We start from the raw sequence: 16,167 nt of genomic DNA, 5'->3' as shown, positions 1-16,167 counted from the left end.
GCTAGTTTTTTGTATTTTTAGTAGAGACGGGGTTTCACCATGTTAGCCAGGATGGCCTCGATCTCCTGACCTCGTGATCCACCCGCCTCGGCCTCCCAAAGTGCTGGGATTACAGGCTTGAGCCACCGCGCCCGGCCAAGAGTTTTTCATGTATTATGATGTTCGGTAGTTTAGGTGTATTAAATGCCTGACGTACGATATTTTTACTTACAATGGGTTTTTCAGGATATAACCCTGTTGTAAATTGAGGAGCATCTGTATATTTTTATTTTAGTTTTAGTTTTTTTGAAATGGAGTCTTGCTCTGTCACCCAGGCTGGAGTGCAGTTGCACAATTTCGGCTCACTGCAACCTCCACCTCCTGGGTTCAAGCAATTCTCCTGCCTCAGCCTCCCAAGTAGCTGGGACTACAGTTGCACACCACCATGCCTGGCTATTTTTTTTTTTAATTTTTTTTGTATTGTTAGTAGAGACAGGATTTCACCATGTTGGCCAGGCTGGTCTCAAACTCCTGACCTCAAGTAATCTGCCCACCTTGGCCTCCCAAAGTGCTGGAATTACAGGCGTGAGCCACTGCATCCGGCCGAGCATCTGTATATTAAACTTTCCCCATTCAAATTGCTGTGTGGTTTCTCTCTCCTGACTGGATTCAGATATAATGCTTAACAACCTTTCTAATTACAAAGGTATTACATATAAAATCAGACAAGCAAGAAGACTATCCATCCCACCTTCTTGTACTCTTGCCCTCCAGAGGTAGCTCCAGTTAATGTTTTAGTGCTAAACTAGATTTATTTTTGTTTTAAATAGAAAAATAATGCAGGCACTAGTAAAACAAAAAGCGATACAGAAAGGGAGAGAGTGAAAACTAAAAATGGCTTCCAGGCCCACTTCCTAGAGGTACCCACTATTAACGTTTTTAGATACATCCTTCCAGAATATTTTTCCAGTTTTATTTAGGTATAATTAACAAATTAAAATTATGTATATTTCAGTTGTACAACATGGATGTTCAACATGTTTTGGTATACATATACTTTCTGATATGATAAACGGTTACCACAAGCAAGCTCATTAACATATTCAGAAATTCTTAATGTAGCTAGAAATGTAAGTGGTTTTGTTTTTTGTTTTTTGTTTTGAGACAGGGTCTCACTCTGTTGCCCAGGCTGGAATGCAGTGGCGCCATCTCAGCTCACTGCAACCTCTGCCTCCTGGGTTCAAGCAAGTCTTGCATCTCAGCTGTCCTAGTGACTGGGACTACAGGCATGTGCCACCACACCTGGCTAGTTTTTGTATTTTTAGTAGAGATGGGGTTTCACCATGCTGGCCAGGCTGGTCTCAAATTCCTGACCTTAAATGATTCGCCCGCCTCAGCCTCCCAAAGTGCTGGGATTACAGGTGTGAGCCACTGCACTCAGTCATAAGTGGTTTTCTAAACAAATGAGACCACACCATACATACTGTCCCTATATTTCATACTTGGGCAAGGGGAGGAGAATTGACTTTTTTCTTACTAAAAATAAAAATGAGGATAAAAGTATGGTTGTTTACCAACTTATAGTAGTATCATGAATTTAGAGTGGTCTTCTGGCCATTCAGAAAACTACTTAACTGGTAGGAATGAAATTCTGGACACTGACATTGATATAGACACTCATATCAAATATAATACTATGAAATACTATGATATGGAAATAATATTATGAAATCACTAGAGATAAAATATTTTCTACCCAAGGAGAGTGGATTCATAAGAAAATTCTAAATTATAGCATATGTTGAACTCTGAAAAGCCTCTGGAATAAAGTCATTTTTCCCTAACCCCTGTTTCCTCTTTACACTGGCAGTGGATAAAGGGAAAGTAAGTTAATTCTACTGTACCAAAGCTAGTTCAATGTAGAAAACAGGTTCTGCAAGGCTTAAGGAATATCTCTTGACCCACAGAAGATTCATGTGGATCCTGTGTTAAACTCATTTCATCCATGTATGAAACCGATTCAACCATTAAGTTAGCCATTTATTATATAAATTGAACACTTCTTCCATATTGTGGCTTTTAGATAGATTGGCAGACCTGTCCCCAACCCCTTCCCTGTTGACCATGGACAATAGAGTGTTAGCTGTATCAACTTGATTGAAGGGTTTACCTTTAGCTGGGGTGGATTTTTCAGGGACCTCAAAAGGTATTGGTGATGATTTATTTCTTGAGCTTGGTGGTGAGTATGCAGGACTGTTTTTTGTTTTGTTTTGTTCTGTTTTTTAGCGAGCCTTACACATTTTCTTTTGTATGCAATATTTAATAAAATAATTTTGGATAAGTTGGTTTTTAGCATTAATTGAACAACTTTTTTTACATCCTCAATGTGCCACAAGACAAATTATTGATTCAGCAGTTTTTAGCTGAATCTTTTATTTATGAATGATTGGAGAGAACGGCAATATCCATTTCTGGAGAATAGTTAAGTACTTAGATTGAGGATGTCTTTCTTTCATGACATTAAGCAATGCAATATCATCTGCATCCAAGAGCCAACTTAACATGTTCAGTCTAATGAGGCTTGGCAGTCGTAACACACATTGACTCAAAGACTTGACTGTTGTGGCCTGAGCTTTGATACACTCTGTGAAATGCCTGCAGATGTTCAACTCCTGCAAGTTTGGCATGTTGTCCAGTGCTCGAAAGAAATTTCTGTATCCTTCCTCTGTAATCTTGTGATTGATTGAAAGATTTAAGTTCTCAAGTTTCTGGAAACCTCCATTGATTGCTACTTTGGCTACAAAAACAAAATATTTATGAAAATAGAATCATAAGGACTTCCATTTCAATAATGGTGGACTAGGTTATTTTAACCAGCCTCCTCTCCCACCACCACTACTAGTAGGAAGTGCTCAATATAATTTTGTTTTTTGAAATGTGGTCTTGCTGGGTTAACACAGGCAGGTCTCTTTTTCTTTTTCTTTTTCCCTTTTTTTTTTTTTTTTGAGATGGAGTCTTGCTCTGTCACCCAGGCTGGAGTGCAATGGTGCAATCTCGGCTCACTGCAACCTCTGCCTCCCAGGTTCACGCCATTCTCCTGCCTCAGCCTCCAGAGTAGCTGGGACTACAGGCGCCCACCACCATGCCAAGCTAATTTTTTGTATTTTTAGTAGAGGTGGGGTTTCACCATGTTAGCCGGGATGGTCTCGATCGCCTGACCTTGTGATCCACCTGCTTCTGCCTTCCAAAGTGCTGGGATTACAGGTGTGAGCCACTGCGCCTGGCCATCACAGGCTGGTCTCAAACTCCTGGACTCAAGTGATCCTCCTGCCTCAGCTTCCCAAGTAGCTGGGATTACAAGCACATGTCACTGTGCCCAGCTTAATGTAATATTTTAAAAATATCTCCTTAAAAAACTCAAAGAGCTGATGGGTTAATAAAGAAGCACCTGGCAAAAATATAAGGGAGAAGCAGAAACCAAAGAAGTACAGCCAAGTCTTAAAGCACCGACGCCATTGTGCTGAGAGTTTCTCCATCCTGGACAAATATGAGCTTCTCTTTTGGTCTCACAGGAGGTCACATCGTGCCTACAAACCAGACTAAGTTGGCCGGTCACACTGGCTCACGCCTGTAATCCCAGCACTTTGGGAGGCCAAGGTGGGTGGATCACTTGAAGTCAGGAGTTTGAGACCAGCCTGGCCAACATGGTGAAACCCCGTCTCTACTAAAAATACAAGAATCAGCCGGATATGGTGGCACATGCCTGTAATCTCAGCTGCTCGGGAGGCTGAGGCAGGAGAATCAGTTTGAACCTGGGAGGTAGAGGTTGCAGTGAGCCGAGATCCCACTACTGCACTCCAGCCTGGGTGACAGAGCAAGACTCCGTCTAAAAAAACAAAACAGAAAAACAGAACAAAACAAAAAAACACAAAAAAACGAAAAAGAAAAATCCAGACTAAATTACAAGGGACTTCAGAAATTGTGGCAACTATGTCTTCCCCTTTTATAGAGAAGGGGGTGTGACATTCCTAAAGCCATGTCATCTGCTGTCTACTGCTATGCCCTACTTCTGTTGCCCAGAAGGGACCCTCCTGTTTGAGACGAAAGCCTCTGAAGGAAACGGAAGTTGGGCACACCCTGTGTTCTCAATGAACACAGGTTGACTAGACTTTGGAATGGGTACCGAGCAGAGTTTTTGTTGTTTCGTTTTGGGGTTTAAAAAAAAAATTTTTTTTTTTGAGACAGGGTATCACTTGGTTGCCTGGGCTGGAGTTGCAATGGTTCAGTTATAACTCACTGCAGCCTAGAATTTCTGGGCTCAGGCAATCCTCCCGCCTCAGCCTCCTGAGTCCTAGCTACTCAGGACTAGCCACCATGCTTGGCTAATTTTTTCAATTTTTTATGGAGATAAGGTCTTGCTATATTGCCCAATCTTGTCTCAAACTCCTGGCCTCAAGCAGTCCTTCTGTCTTGGCCTCCCAACATGTTGGGATTACAGGCATGAGCCACTATGCCCAGCTTTGTTTTTAATTGCTAAACCTCATTTTTTTTTCTAACTTGGGCAAAGGTTAAGTTTGGTTTCAATCTAGAATCTATGACTGTAGCTTGACTGAGGTTAAAGAACAGAGGTACTGAGAAAATGTCTTCAGCTATGTCCTGAATAGGTATCTTCAGTAACATTCAAGAGATATTTCTCATTCCCCCACATGAAGGACACTTCTGGAGGGACTTGAAGACAGACTCAGGTCTTCCACATGCATTCCCTTCTTTCCCCTGTTTCAGCATAACGTCCACTTCCTATTGTGTGGTTAGCCAGTTCCGTGATGTGTCTGAATGCTGTCTCCCACGGGTAAAGTTTAAGCATTACTGACTACTGGCAAACAGTGGCCTCTCAGCTGTCCCTCAGAAGAAGCTACAGAAAAGTAAGCTTGCTTTGTTCAGTCAACAGATTATTGAGTTCCCACTGTGGGCCAGGCATACTCTGCTGGGTGCTGGGAAGAGAAAACACCCGCTGTCAGGAGGGAGAGGGACAGGGGTTACTGGCTCAAGAGATCTGTGTGAGAGTCAAGTTCTAAGGAAGGCTTTGACCTAATGTAGTGAGAAGAATAAAACACAAATAATTTATAGTAAATGAGGATGAGAGAGACCATAAAATTTAATGTCATTAAATTCTTCCTCATAAGGAGGAAGAAACAAGGCCTTTAAGAAAAAAGGCTGTAAGTTGTCATTGTTTTTTAGTTTTTTTTTTTTTAGATAACATAAAATAACAGTGCTGAGCAGTAAGAAAATGAGATCCAGCCCTTGTAACACACCCAGCAAAGCCTCTCCATTTGGGCTTTTACTTTCCTCTCCAGTCTTTTTCTGACAACTCACTCCTGCCTTTTGCTCCAGATATTCCTTTTTTTCCCCCAAGTTCTTCAAATACATCTGGTTCTCTTTAACTCCAGGCTGTGACCTAAGTGATTACCTCTGTTTGAAATGATGTCTCAATCCCTCCTCTACCAACTATGTCTGGGTCATTCTTCCTTCAGGTCTCGACAGAAATCTCAATTCCTCAGGCCAGGCACCGCGGCTCATGCCTGGAATCCCAGCACTTTGGGAGGCTGAGGTGGGCAGATTACTTGAGGTCAGGAGTTTGAGACCAGCCTAGATAACATGACGAAACCCCGTCTCTACTAAAAGTACAAAAATTAGCTGGGTGTGGTGGTGTACGCCTGTAGTCCCAGCTACTCAGGAGGCTGAGGCAGGAGAATCGCTTGAACCCAGGAGGCTGAGGTTGCAGTGAGCCGAGATCCCGCCACTGCACTCCAGCCTGGGCGACAGAGCAAGACCCTGCCTCAAAAAAAACAAAAGAAAAAGAAAAAGAAATCTCAGTTCCTAAAAAAGGGCTCCCCTGGTTCCAAATTAGGTTGAGTCATTCTGCTATATGCAAAAAGAGCAGAGAAAGAATGGAGGAGAAGAACCGGGCAGAAGCTATATGCATATTGGCCAAGAACTTCCCAAAACCGATAAAAGACATCAAGCACAGAGCCAATCAGTTCTAGAAACCACAAGCAGAGTAAATACAAAGAAAACCCACCAGGACACGTTAGCGTGCACCTGCTGCTGTTGTCTGCTCAGGTGGCCATCACAAAATGCCCTAAAATGTTCTATCTCCAGATACAAACACATTGGGGGTTAGGGCTTCAACACATGGATTCTGGGGGGTACACAAGTTCATAGCAACTGCCACAAAAGAAAACAAAGAAAATAATCTTAAAAGCCACCAAAGGAGGGGGAAAAGATACCTCACCTTCAAGAGCACAACAAAAAGACGACAGCCGCCGAAACAAAAGATACTATGGAAGCTAGAGATGTGAGAGAAAATACGTGCCAAAAATAGAAGTCTATACTCACTGAAAAAAATATATTTCAAAAGCAAAGTAAAAGACCTTTCTAGGCTGGGCATGGTGGCTCATGCCTGTAATCCCAGCACTTTGGGAGGTCAAGGAGGGCGGATCACGTGAGGTCAGGAGTTCGAGACTAGCCTGGCCAACATGGTGAAACCCTGTGTTTACTAAAAATACAAACACTAGCCGGGTGTGGTGGCAGGCACCTGTAATCCCAGATACTTGGGAGGCTGAGGCAGGAGAATCGCTTGAACCCAGGAGGCAGAGGTTGCAGTGACCTGAGATCATGCCATTGCACTCCAGCCTGGGCAACGAGCGAAACGCCGTCTAAAAAAAAAAAAAAAAAAGAAAATTCAGTGAGCAGTACATATATGATTTTTGTACTCTCCTGTGTGTGTATTCATCTTCAGTTTTAAAAAGGAGTACTTAGGAGGGTATGTGACCAGGTGTCTGAAACACCAGGTGACAAGAACACAGATTTGAGGGCTTGTATATCCACAAATGGTAGACCTTTTTGTACTTCCAAATCTGACCAGAATGCGCCTAAATCCAAGAAGGACACTAGAAGGGACAGTATGATAGTGAAAATGAGGAAGTGGGTTGAAAATGTCTAGAGGGACAAATGTTTATATAGACATGTTGCAGCAGAAAGCTTGGCTATACCACTGGCTTCCATGCAAGCTGAAACACTAGCTCACCAATTTCCACCACGCTGTCGTCATTCAACGTCTGGAAAAATGAGAGGACTCGGAGACAATGAAGCTGCTGACACTGCTGGATGATCAGTTTGGCCACTTGATAAATTGCATCCCCAGTAGGAAGGATCAATTCTTCCAGGTTACTAAGAGAACCTAAAATGTAGGCTGTCAGAAAAGACCAAAAAGCTATTCTCTTTGTACTTTGTGTTCCTGTGCAACCGTAATCTGAAAATCATGCATGGTCTAAACATCATGCACAGTCCAGGAAACTCCATGTAGCAAAGAGGCCATTCCTCTTGCTCTCCCAGGGCAAGAGAAGGGCCGGCACATGCTTTTGTCTTCCTGGCTCCTCCAGACAATTCCTCCACCACCCCCTACCAACCAATCTCTCCTGCACTGAAGTCCAGGCTGCCAGTTAAATCTCCATTTCCTCATTTAGAATGAAGCTTTTCCTGACCTGCAGTTTCCTTTCCTAGCTCTGCAATGCCTTCAGCCACCTCCTTTCCCATTCCACCTCCCACTGTCATCCTCAGTGATTCTGCACCAGCCTCCCAGCCTTAAAGCCTCACAGTCCACCACTCTTAGAACCTTCCTTTTCACTTTGACTCCTTCCTAGCATGGCACACTATAGATCATTTGATCATTAGAAAGTTAACTTCTGAGGCCTCACGCATGGAAATATATTGATGTCCCAGGCTTATTTTCTTTCCCTGTCTCAGTTCTTGAATCAGCCAATTTTGCAAGGACCCTGGTTCCTTTAAGGAAGGACAGGATTTAGAAATCAGTATCTAGGCACTTGGTGTGTTCATTATTACTGCAGTACCTTCTAGTCTCTCCATTGACTGAACTGAGAAATATGTATGTGTGTATCTACAGACATGTGGAGATCAGTGTATATATACAGAGGTATCTATTTATGTATGTTCATAGGTTAAAAAACCATGAGGCCAGACCAATATTTCCAATTCTAATCCAATACCTCGAAGCTCGTTCTAGCCTCACCTTTCAGTATTAGTAAATTCCTTTTCCAACTGTGAGGAAATGTGGCTCTCGTTATACTCACTGTTTTGTTTCTTTGTTTGTATGTTTGTTTTTGAGATGGAGTCTTGCTCTGTCACCCAGGCTAGAGTACACTGGCCTGATCTTGGCTCACTGCAATCTCTGCCTCCCAGGTTTGAGAGATTCTCCTGCCTCAGCCTCCCAAGTAGCTGGGACTACAGGCATGTGCCCCCACGCCCAGCAAATTTTTGTATTTTTTAGTAGAGACGGGGTTTCACCATGTTGGCCAGGCTGGTCTTGAACTCCTGACCTCAGGTGATCCACCCACTTCGGCCTCCCAAAGTGCTGGGATTACAGGCATGAGCCACTGCACCTGGCTATACTCACAGTATTATTTGCTTAATCAACCTGTGATGTATGCCAGCCATCCCCTTGGCCCTGATCCTACCTCTGCCACCTCAGCCCCCACCCACCTAGCTACCTCCAAAGGAAGGGAAGAGAAGAGGAGGATCCTGGCAATCTTTATGCATGCTTATGTTTGAGAAGCACTTTGAATAGCACAGCTCTACAGTTCCTGTCTCCACTGCCTCACTTTATTTTTTTTTTCCTGTTAGAATATTTTTGATGAGCATACATTACTTTCATAATCATTTTTTAAAAATCAAAAAGTATTTAAATTCTATAGCTATCATTTTATGAAACATAGGGTTTCACATATTGAGTTTTCTTAACCTTAAAAGATAGATTTTTACTTATATTCTAGTAACTTTTGAAACTATGAGGTCTTATATTTGGAACAGATACCTGACAATGAAATTGCATAGTGCTATAATGACCAAATATGTACTCTAAGAAGTCATTCTGCTTTGAATGAGATCAAGTCTGGAGGTAAAACTATAGTGAAGGCATTTGGTGGGTAGAAATTGAGCATCACTATCGCTTCGTTCTAGTAAGCAAGGGTAGCTAATACATATCTTACTTCCTTGTGGCTAACTAAAAATAGGAGAAAAAGGATTCTGGGCAGAAAGAGAATAAGAGTACGTAAAAAGCACTATTTTGTAAACATACCAAATTTTTCCGATGTTTCCTCATCAGGAAAGTGCTGGCCTGCAAGATTTAATATCTTCAGAGAAATAAAATTTGGCAAAATGGCAACTATGAAAGGGAAAATAAAAATTTAGTTATGTTCGCTACATCTCTCACAGCAAAGCGTAACATCTTTAAAATGAAGAAATTAGAAATTAATGTAATAATTCGGATTGAATTCATATGACTAAGTAGATAAAACAAATTTTTGCTCAGAAAATAATTCTGATAACTAGAAATGTCATTAAAATTCTAGAAATTTCAAATCCAACTGAACTTAAAGGTAAAAAAGAAAATTCTGGAAACACATATACTTTATTATTTAAGAAACAATTTTTCTCTTTTTTTCTTTCTTTTCTTAAAGAGACAAGGTCTCTGTCACCAAGGCTGGAGTGCACTGGTACCATCACAGCTCGCTGCAACCTCAACCTTCTGGGCTCAAGGAATCTTCCTGCCTTCTTCCCTAGTAGCTGGGATTACAGGTACCACTGTGCCCAACTGATTTTTTAAAAACTTTTCAGAGATGGAGGACTTGTTATGTTGCCCAGACTGGTCTCAAACCCCTGACCTCAAGCGAGCCTTCTGCCTCAGCTTCCCAAAGTGCTGGGATTACAGGCATGAGTCACCACACCCAGCCTCAAAATATGGCTCTTTTTAAAGAGTGGTTAATATGACTCTGTGTCCATAGAAACATCTTAAACCACAATTGTAATATTATAACTCTTACCAAATGGGACGGCTTCAAAAAATGAGCCCGAAAACTTAATTTCTGTGAGTTTCTTACAGGAAGCAAGTACAGTCATGAGAGACTCAAAATCCGAAAAGAAGTTACACTTCAGATGGAAAACATGAAGGTTTGGAGAATTTTGAATCAATTTTACTGTAAAAGATCGAGGATTTTCAGAAATTAGAAAATACTGCAAATTTCTATCAAAATTAGCCAAGTAGTTTATTATTTTGTTTCAGTAATACTGACTTAAAACCAGCTACCACGATGTCATGATCTAAGAATCAGGTCACTGGACTTGGGTTCAGGTTCTGCAACTAACAACTGATGTGAATTTTGACACATTATTGACCCTCTCTGGATAACAGTTTTCTCTTCTATAAAATACAGGCATTGACTCAGTAGCATCACCTTCAGCTTTAACATCTAATAACTCTAAGTTTGTACATGACATTTGCACAATAAGAATACTGTACAAAGAGGCCAGGTGCGGTGGCTCACGCCTGTAATCCCAGCACTTTGGGAGGCCGAGGCGGGTGGATCACCTGAGCTCAGGAGTTCGAGACCAGCCTGACCAACATGGTGAAACCCTGTCTCTACTAAAAATACAAACATTTGCCGGGCGTGGGTGGCAGGCGCCTGTAATCCCAACTACTCAGGAGGCTGAGGTAGGAGAATCACTTGAACCCAGGAGGCAGAGGTTGCAGTGAGCCGAGATCGCGCCACCAAACTCCAGCCTGGACAACAGAGCAAGACTGCGTCTCAAAAAAAAAAAAAAAAAAAAAAAGAATACTACACAAAGAATACTGTAATCCTAGCACTTTGGGAGGCCGAGGCGGGCGGATCACCTGAGGTCAGGAGTTTGAGACTGGCCTGGCCAATATGGTGAAACCCCGTCTCTACTAAAAATATTAAAAAATTAGCCAGGCTTGGTGGTTGATGCCTGTAATCCCAGCTACTTGGGAGACTGAGGCAGGAGAATTGCTTGAACCCAGGAAACGGAGGTTGCAGTGAGCCAACACGGTGCCACTGCACTCCAGCCTGGGTGACAGAGTGAGACTCTATCTCAAAAAAAAAAAAAAGAAAAAGAAACATAAAAGGAATGACAACTCTGAAGCAAAACCTAAATTTGTTGCAAAAATTGCTGACAAATATAACTACCACCTCCAGCTTCGATGTATATACGTACACACACACACACACACACACACACACACACACACACACGTTTCGCTGTTGTTCCCCAGGCTGGAGTACGATGGCGCAATCTCGGCTCACACTGCAATCTCTGCCTCCCGGGTTCAGGCAATTCTCCTGCCTCAGCTTCTCAAGTAGCTGGGATTACAGGCATATGCCACCATGCCAGCTAATTTTTGCATTTTTAGTAGAGACAAGGTTTCACCATGTTGGTCAGGCTGGTCTCGAACTCCTGACTTCAAGTGATCTGCCCTTCTCGGTCTCCTAAAGTGGTGGGATTACAGGCGTGAGCCATCATACCCGGCCTATATTAGGGATTAAGAAACTCAGATTTTAGAGTCAATATTCCTCTATTTGAGTCACAGATCTACATTTCCTTAGCTGGATATTACAAATTACTTAATCTCTTTATGTCTCAGTTTTCCCAGCTACAAAAGAGCATTAGTAATAGTACTTTACTTCATAGAGTGAGTATGAAGACTGAGTTAATATTTGTGAAGTGCTTAGGACACTTCCTAGTGTGTAGTAAAGGCTCAATAATTACAAATAGCGCTCTGCTTTCTTAATGAGAAAGAGTGCTATTCCTCACAATTTACCACGGATACAGGCTACACCCTTAGAACCACAGGAACTTTAACTCTTAAGTAAATTATTGGCCAAGTAGCTTTTCCAACCGATGTAAAAAACAAGCATATTAAAGTGCCATCCTTACCTAGTTTGGAAGGATCACAGTCAGCTGAAATTTGAATCAATAATTTCTCCATATGGTGGAAGTTTGGAAATTCTTCAGGAATGACTGAAAAAACATTTATGTTGCCCTTCAGATCCACTGACAGTTCTTTCAGGCACAGGAACTTACCCAGATTAGGAAAGATTTGGTCTGGAAAACAGCACACAGTTTCCCATTATTAATCTAAAGAGTTCTGAATGGACATTTTAAAACTGTCATTTTGATTCATCCAGCTGTTTTCACATGCAAACCTTCCACATACCATAAAACATTTTTTTTTACAGAGTACACATATGGAGATACTGCTGTTTGCAGCATTTACTGATTACGTACTGTGTGGGAAGCCCTGTGCTACTCTTTAGACTCACAGAAATATAGCATTTCGGCCAGGCGTGGTGGCTCACGCCTGTAATCCCAGCACTTTCAGAGGCTGAGGTGGGCAGGTGATGAGGTCAGGAGTTCGAGACCAGTCTGGCCAACATAGTGAAATCCTGTCTCTACTAAAAATACAAAAAAAAATTAGCTGGGTGTGGTGATGTGCATCTGTAATCCCAGCTACTCAGGAGGCTGAGGCAGGAGAATCATGTAAACCTGGGAGACGGAGGTTGCAATATCTAGATAATAGGCAAATTCATACAGACAGAAAACAGAAGAGAAGTTATCAGGGGCTGGTGGGAGGGAAGTTTTTTTATTTTTATTATTATTATTTTTTGAGATGGAGCCTCACTAGGTAGCCCAAGCTGGAGTGCAGTGGCGTGATCTGGGCTCACTGCAACCTCCGCCTCCCAGGCTTAAGTGATTCTCATGCCTCAGCCTCCCGAGTAACTGGAACTACAGGTACATGCCACCATGCCAAGCTAATTTTTTGTATTTTAGTAGAGACGTGGTCTCTAACTCCTGAGCTCAGGCGATCCACCCTCCTCAACCTCCCAAAGTGCTGGGATTACAGGCGTGAGCCACCGCACCCGGCCCGGAGATTTATTGTTTAATGGGTAGAGTCTGGGATGATGAAAAGGTTCTGGAGATGGATAGTGGTGATGGTTGTACAACATAGTGAATGCACTTAATGCCACCGAGTTGTACACTTAAAATGATTCAAATGTAAGTTTTGTTACGTGTATTTTACCATAAGAAAAAAGTACTTGAAAAAAGATGAAAAATTTTCTAAATTTGGTAAATGTCAGCCCACACATCCCAAGAAAGTTCAGTGTACCTCAAGCAAGATATATAAAAAGCAAAGCCCACCTAGGCAGGTAACAGTCAAACTGCTGAAGACCAAAGCAATACTAGCAACAATTAGAAAATGAAAACATATTTGTAATGACATTTACAATACATTCAAAAGATATGAGTATCTAGGAATAAATTTAATGAAAGATGGGTAAAGTCTACACTGAAAACTATCAAATAGTGCTTAGAGGAGTTAAGACACAAATAGGTGAAGATGTTATTTCCCATTAATTTATTTATTTCCCAGGGACTATAGGTCTTTCTTCCTTTAGGCAGCTAGGGTGAAGGTAATTTCTAAACATCATCTCACATATAGCTAATTCTTTTAGTAATAACAAATAATTCATGTCTTTATTAAGAGCCTTCAATAATTTATTTATTTATTTTTGAGACAGTCTCGCTCTGTCGCCCAGGCTGGAGTGCAGTGACACAATCTCGGCTCACTGCAAGCTTCGCCTCCCGGGTTCATGCCATTCTCCTGCCTCAGCCTCCCGAGTAGCTGGGACTACAGGTGCCCACCACCACGCCCGGCTAATTTTGTTGTATTTTTAGTAGAGACGGGGTTTCACTGTGTTATCCAGGGTGGTCTCGATCTCCTAACTTGTGATCCGCCCGTCTCGGCCTCCCAAAGTGCTAGGATTATAGGCATGAGCCACGGCGCCCGGCCCCTTCAATAATTTAATATAAATATTTTATTCATTTTATCTAAGTTATTTGAAAACCATTCAATTATTCAGGGACTTTTCACTAATTCATGCTACTGTCAAAAAAACATTAGTGAAGGTTTATTTTATATCTGTTCTGTCAATAAGCATTCATGCTTTCATGGCCTCAGAAGTTTTCAACCACTTAAAGTAAGAAAAAGAAATTACACATCAGAATAGTCATCCAAAATATATACAGGTATACCTTGTGACTGGATTGTCCCTGAGATTTCAAGAGATTCCAGGGAAGGCAGGGTGAGAAGCAGTTCCTCTTCGGCTGCGCTGAGTTCCAATTTGCTTATGGAGCACTTGGTGACAGAGGCCTTAGACAGCTCAAGAGCTGGGCGGATGCTTTCAATAAAGCCTCCGCAGTGGTTTAAATGGAGTTCGATGCGCTGTGAAGCTGAGAAAACTGTCAGTAGAATCTCAAGCATCTCCTGGTCTACAGCATCAATATCATTCACATGGACTTCCAGACAAGGAATCTTGTACTGCTTTGGAGAAAGTTTCCAATAGCCAGTACTAAGGTCTGGTGGTGCCGTGCGCTGGATAGCCATATAGCTCTTTACGTTATTCTCTTTTTCAGCTAAATTTTGCTCCCATTCATTCATAGGTTCAAAGGCAGAAGCATAGTCCTGATCTATAGTTGGTGCCTGTGATTTGTCCAAACATGCTTCTAGGACTGAAGAATCGAATCTGGGTGATGTCTTCTTGCCATTTATCGAGACGTGGATGCTCCTCAGCAATGACAAGCTTTCTGGGTGGTCGAAAAAGTACTGTAAGTTAAGTACTTTCAAAGTCAGTGTTCTCCCTTGAAGGAACTGCAAAACAAATGGAGAACACGCAGCAACAGTGTTGCTTTGATAAGCAATTTGCAGGGCAAGAACCAGTAAATGTTCTGAAACCATTGAAAAGTAAGCTTGTGGACACATTTGCCACAATCCCCTAATTAACTGCATCTTCAGTGAAATTTCTGGCTGGTGCTTTAAGTAGTCATCATTCTCAGATATATTCTCCAATGACTCTTTGTTATCCACTAAATGGAGCAAATGAGACACAATTTTGGGCCCTGCTTTTGTTGAAGGGAGGCTGGAGACATAGTTCAAAAAATTGTTGTAGGCGCTTACAGTCATCATGGGTGAGTTGATTTGTGTCAAATAATACAGTCCCAAATTTTGATGTTCCTGCCTATCTGAATCCAGGAGTTCTATCAGCCTCATCCCCGCAAGAAATTCTTGGAAGGCAGGACTTAAAAACTGGTAGGATGGTCTTAGTCTCTGGGCTGTAAATTTGCTCATCAAGCACATGGTTAGATCTTCATCTTCATCAACCCCTGCTTCTGTGAGATCATCATCATTAAACTCAAAGCAACATGAAAAAAACCCTTTCAAGGCCAGCTCACCACAGGAGGATACAGTTGCTTTGAGAAGTTCAGCTGCCACTTTGTTCCTTAAGAAAAGGCGTTCCATATAGGATTTGAAAACAGCCACATCATAAAAGGATGGGTCAAAAGGATACTGAAACCAATGAGCACAGACCGCCGCCACAAAGAGAGGAGTTTTCTGAATCTTCTGCAAACTTCCGTTCTTTCCAAAGTAAATCATAAACTTTTGCAGACGAGTCATATTATGTGAAAAGAGTTTCCGTAATATAAAGATAGTATTATAAAAGGGAAATGCTTTGATCTCTAGAATCGTCTCTAGGTATCGGCGGATGTCCCTGGCCCTGTCTGTACGGACAGCAATCAATAGGCAGGTCCGTGACAAGTGGTTTTTTTGAATCAGTTTTCCTATGACTTGAGGGACTGAACATATTTCTTTGTAGTCATCTAAAAGGAATAAGACCTGATTCTTCAACTGCTGGAGGATGTTTCTCATGCACATTTCAGTAACAGATACTTCTTTCTCTAGGAGTTGGTCACAGATGATACTGACCAGCCCCTGATCTGGTCTGGTGGAACTAAGGGAGAGGTAGAAAACCAGCTGGAACCTGTTTAACAGGGGACAGCATCCAGACGCCCACAGAAAAGCTATTTTCTTCAGGAGAACCGTCTTTCCACTTCCAGCTTCACCCTCCACACACATGACAGAGTTCAAGCTGGCAAAAACCTCAGGCAGCACCAGGGGCTCCTGCACAGGTTTGCTGATGTGTTTTGAAGCCATGGACAGATCACAGCCCAGCAAGTGGTCCGTGGCCAGATCGGAAGAGATATCAAGCAAAGACATGTGGCGGAAACTGGCGCTGGTATAAGCTGCTCTCAGCTGCTCATTCAGATTCTTCGCCTCTTGAAACCACTGGGCTTCACCCTGTGCCACTTCTGTAGAGAAAAGAAAGGGGAAACAACGGGGATGCATAGTCACATCTCCCTCAGTCTCAACACCATGCCCTTTTCACTCCATGATTCTGCCTGTCTACTACAAATGTGTTA

At 42.2% G+C, this 16,167-nt stretch overlaps 1 protein-coding gene and 2 long non-coding RNA genes across 13 annotated transcripts in view; 2 read left to right on the top strand and 1 right to left on the bottom strand.

Annotated features, from left to right (window-relative positions):
- The window catches only part of LOC116274907, a 38,069-nt gene that overhangs the window by 10,916 nt on the left and 10,986 nt on the right, over positions 1 to 16,167 (top strand). The gene's annotated exons all lie outside the window — the stretch shown is intronic.
- The window catches only part of NAIP (NLR family apoptosis inhibitory protein), a 49,146-nt gene continuing 33,917 nt past the window's right edge, over positions 939 to 16,167 (bottom strand). For 5 of the 11 annotated variants that reach the window (XM_031666206.1, XM_003899777.5, XM_021939432.2 and 2 more), the window contains 6 exons: positions 13,945 to 16,056; positions 11,788 to 11,955; positions 9,879 to 10,031; positions 9,134 to 9,220; positions 7,067 to 7,231; positions 939 to 2,776 (listed from right to left, as the gene is read on the bottom strand). In XM_031666206.1, coding sequence (XP_031522066.1) covers positions 2,412 to 2,776; positions 7,067 to 7,231; positions 9,134 to 9,220; positions 9,879 to 10,031; positions 11,788 to 11,955; positions 13,945 to 16,056 — 3,050 coding nt within the window. In that variant the 3' untranslated portion in view covers positions 939 to 2,411. Of the gene's footprint in view, positions 2,777 to 7,066; positions 7,232 to 9,133; positions 9,221 to 9,878; positions 10,032 to 11,329; positions 11,381 to 11,787; positions 11,956 to 13,944; positions 16,057 to 16,167 lie in introns of those variants that run through there. The other 6 variants (XM_021939427.2, XM_021939426.2, XM_021939428.2 and 3 more) reach the window with 6 other exon arrangements.
- On the top strand, positions 9,586 to 14,457 carry LOC116274908. The gene is made up of 3 exons (XR_004183734.1): positions 9,586 to 9,633; positions 9,938 to 10,005; positions 14,353 to 14,457. It is a non-coding gene; the product is annotated as an uncharacterized LOC116274908 (long non-coding RNA).

The sequence above is a fragment of the Papio anubis genome, chromosome 5, assembly GCF_008728515.1.
Source record: "Papio anubis isolate 15944 chromosome 5, Panubis1.0, whole genome shotgun sequence".
NCBI classification, from domain to species: Eukaryota; Metazoa; Chordata; class Mammalia; order Primates; family Cercopithecidae; genus Papio; species Papio anubis.
The sequence above is the reverse complement of the archived record's forward strand: the minus strand, read 5'-3'. Positions and strand labels throughout refer to the sequence as shown.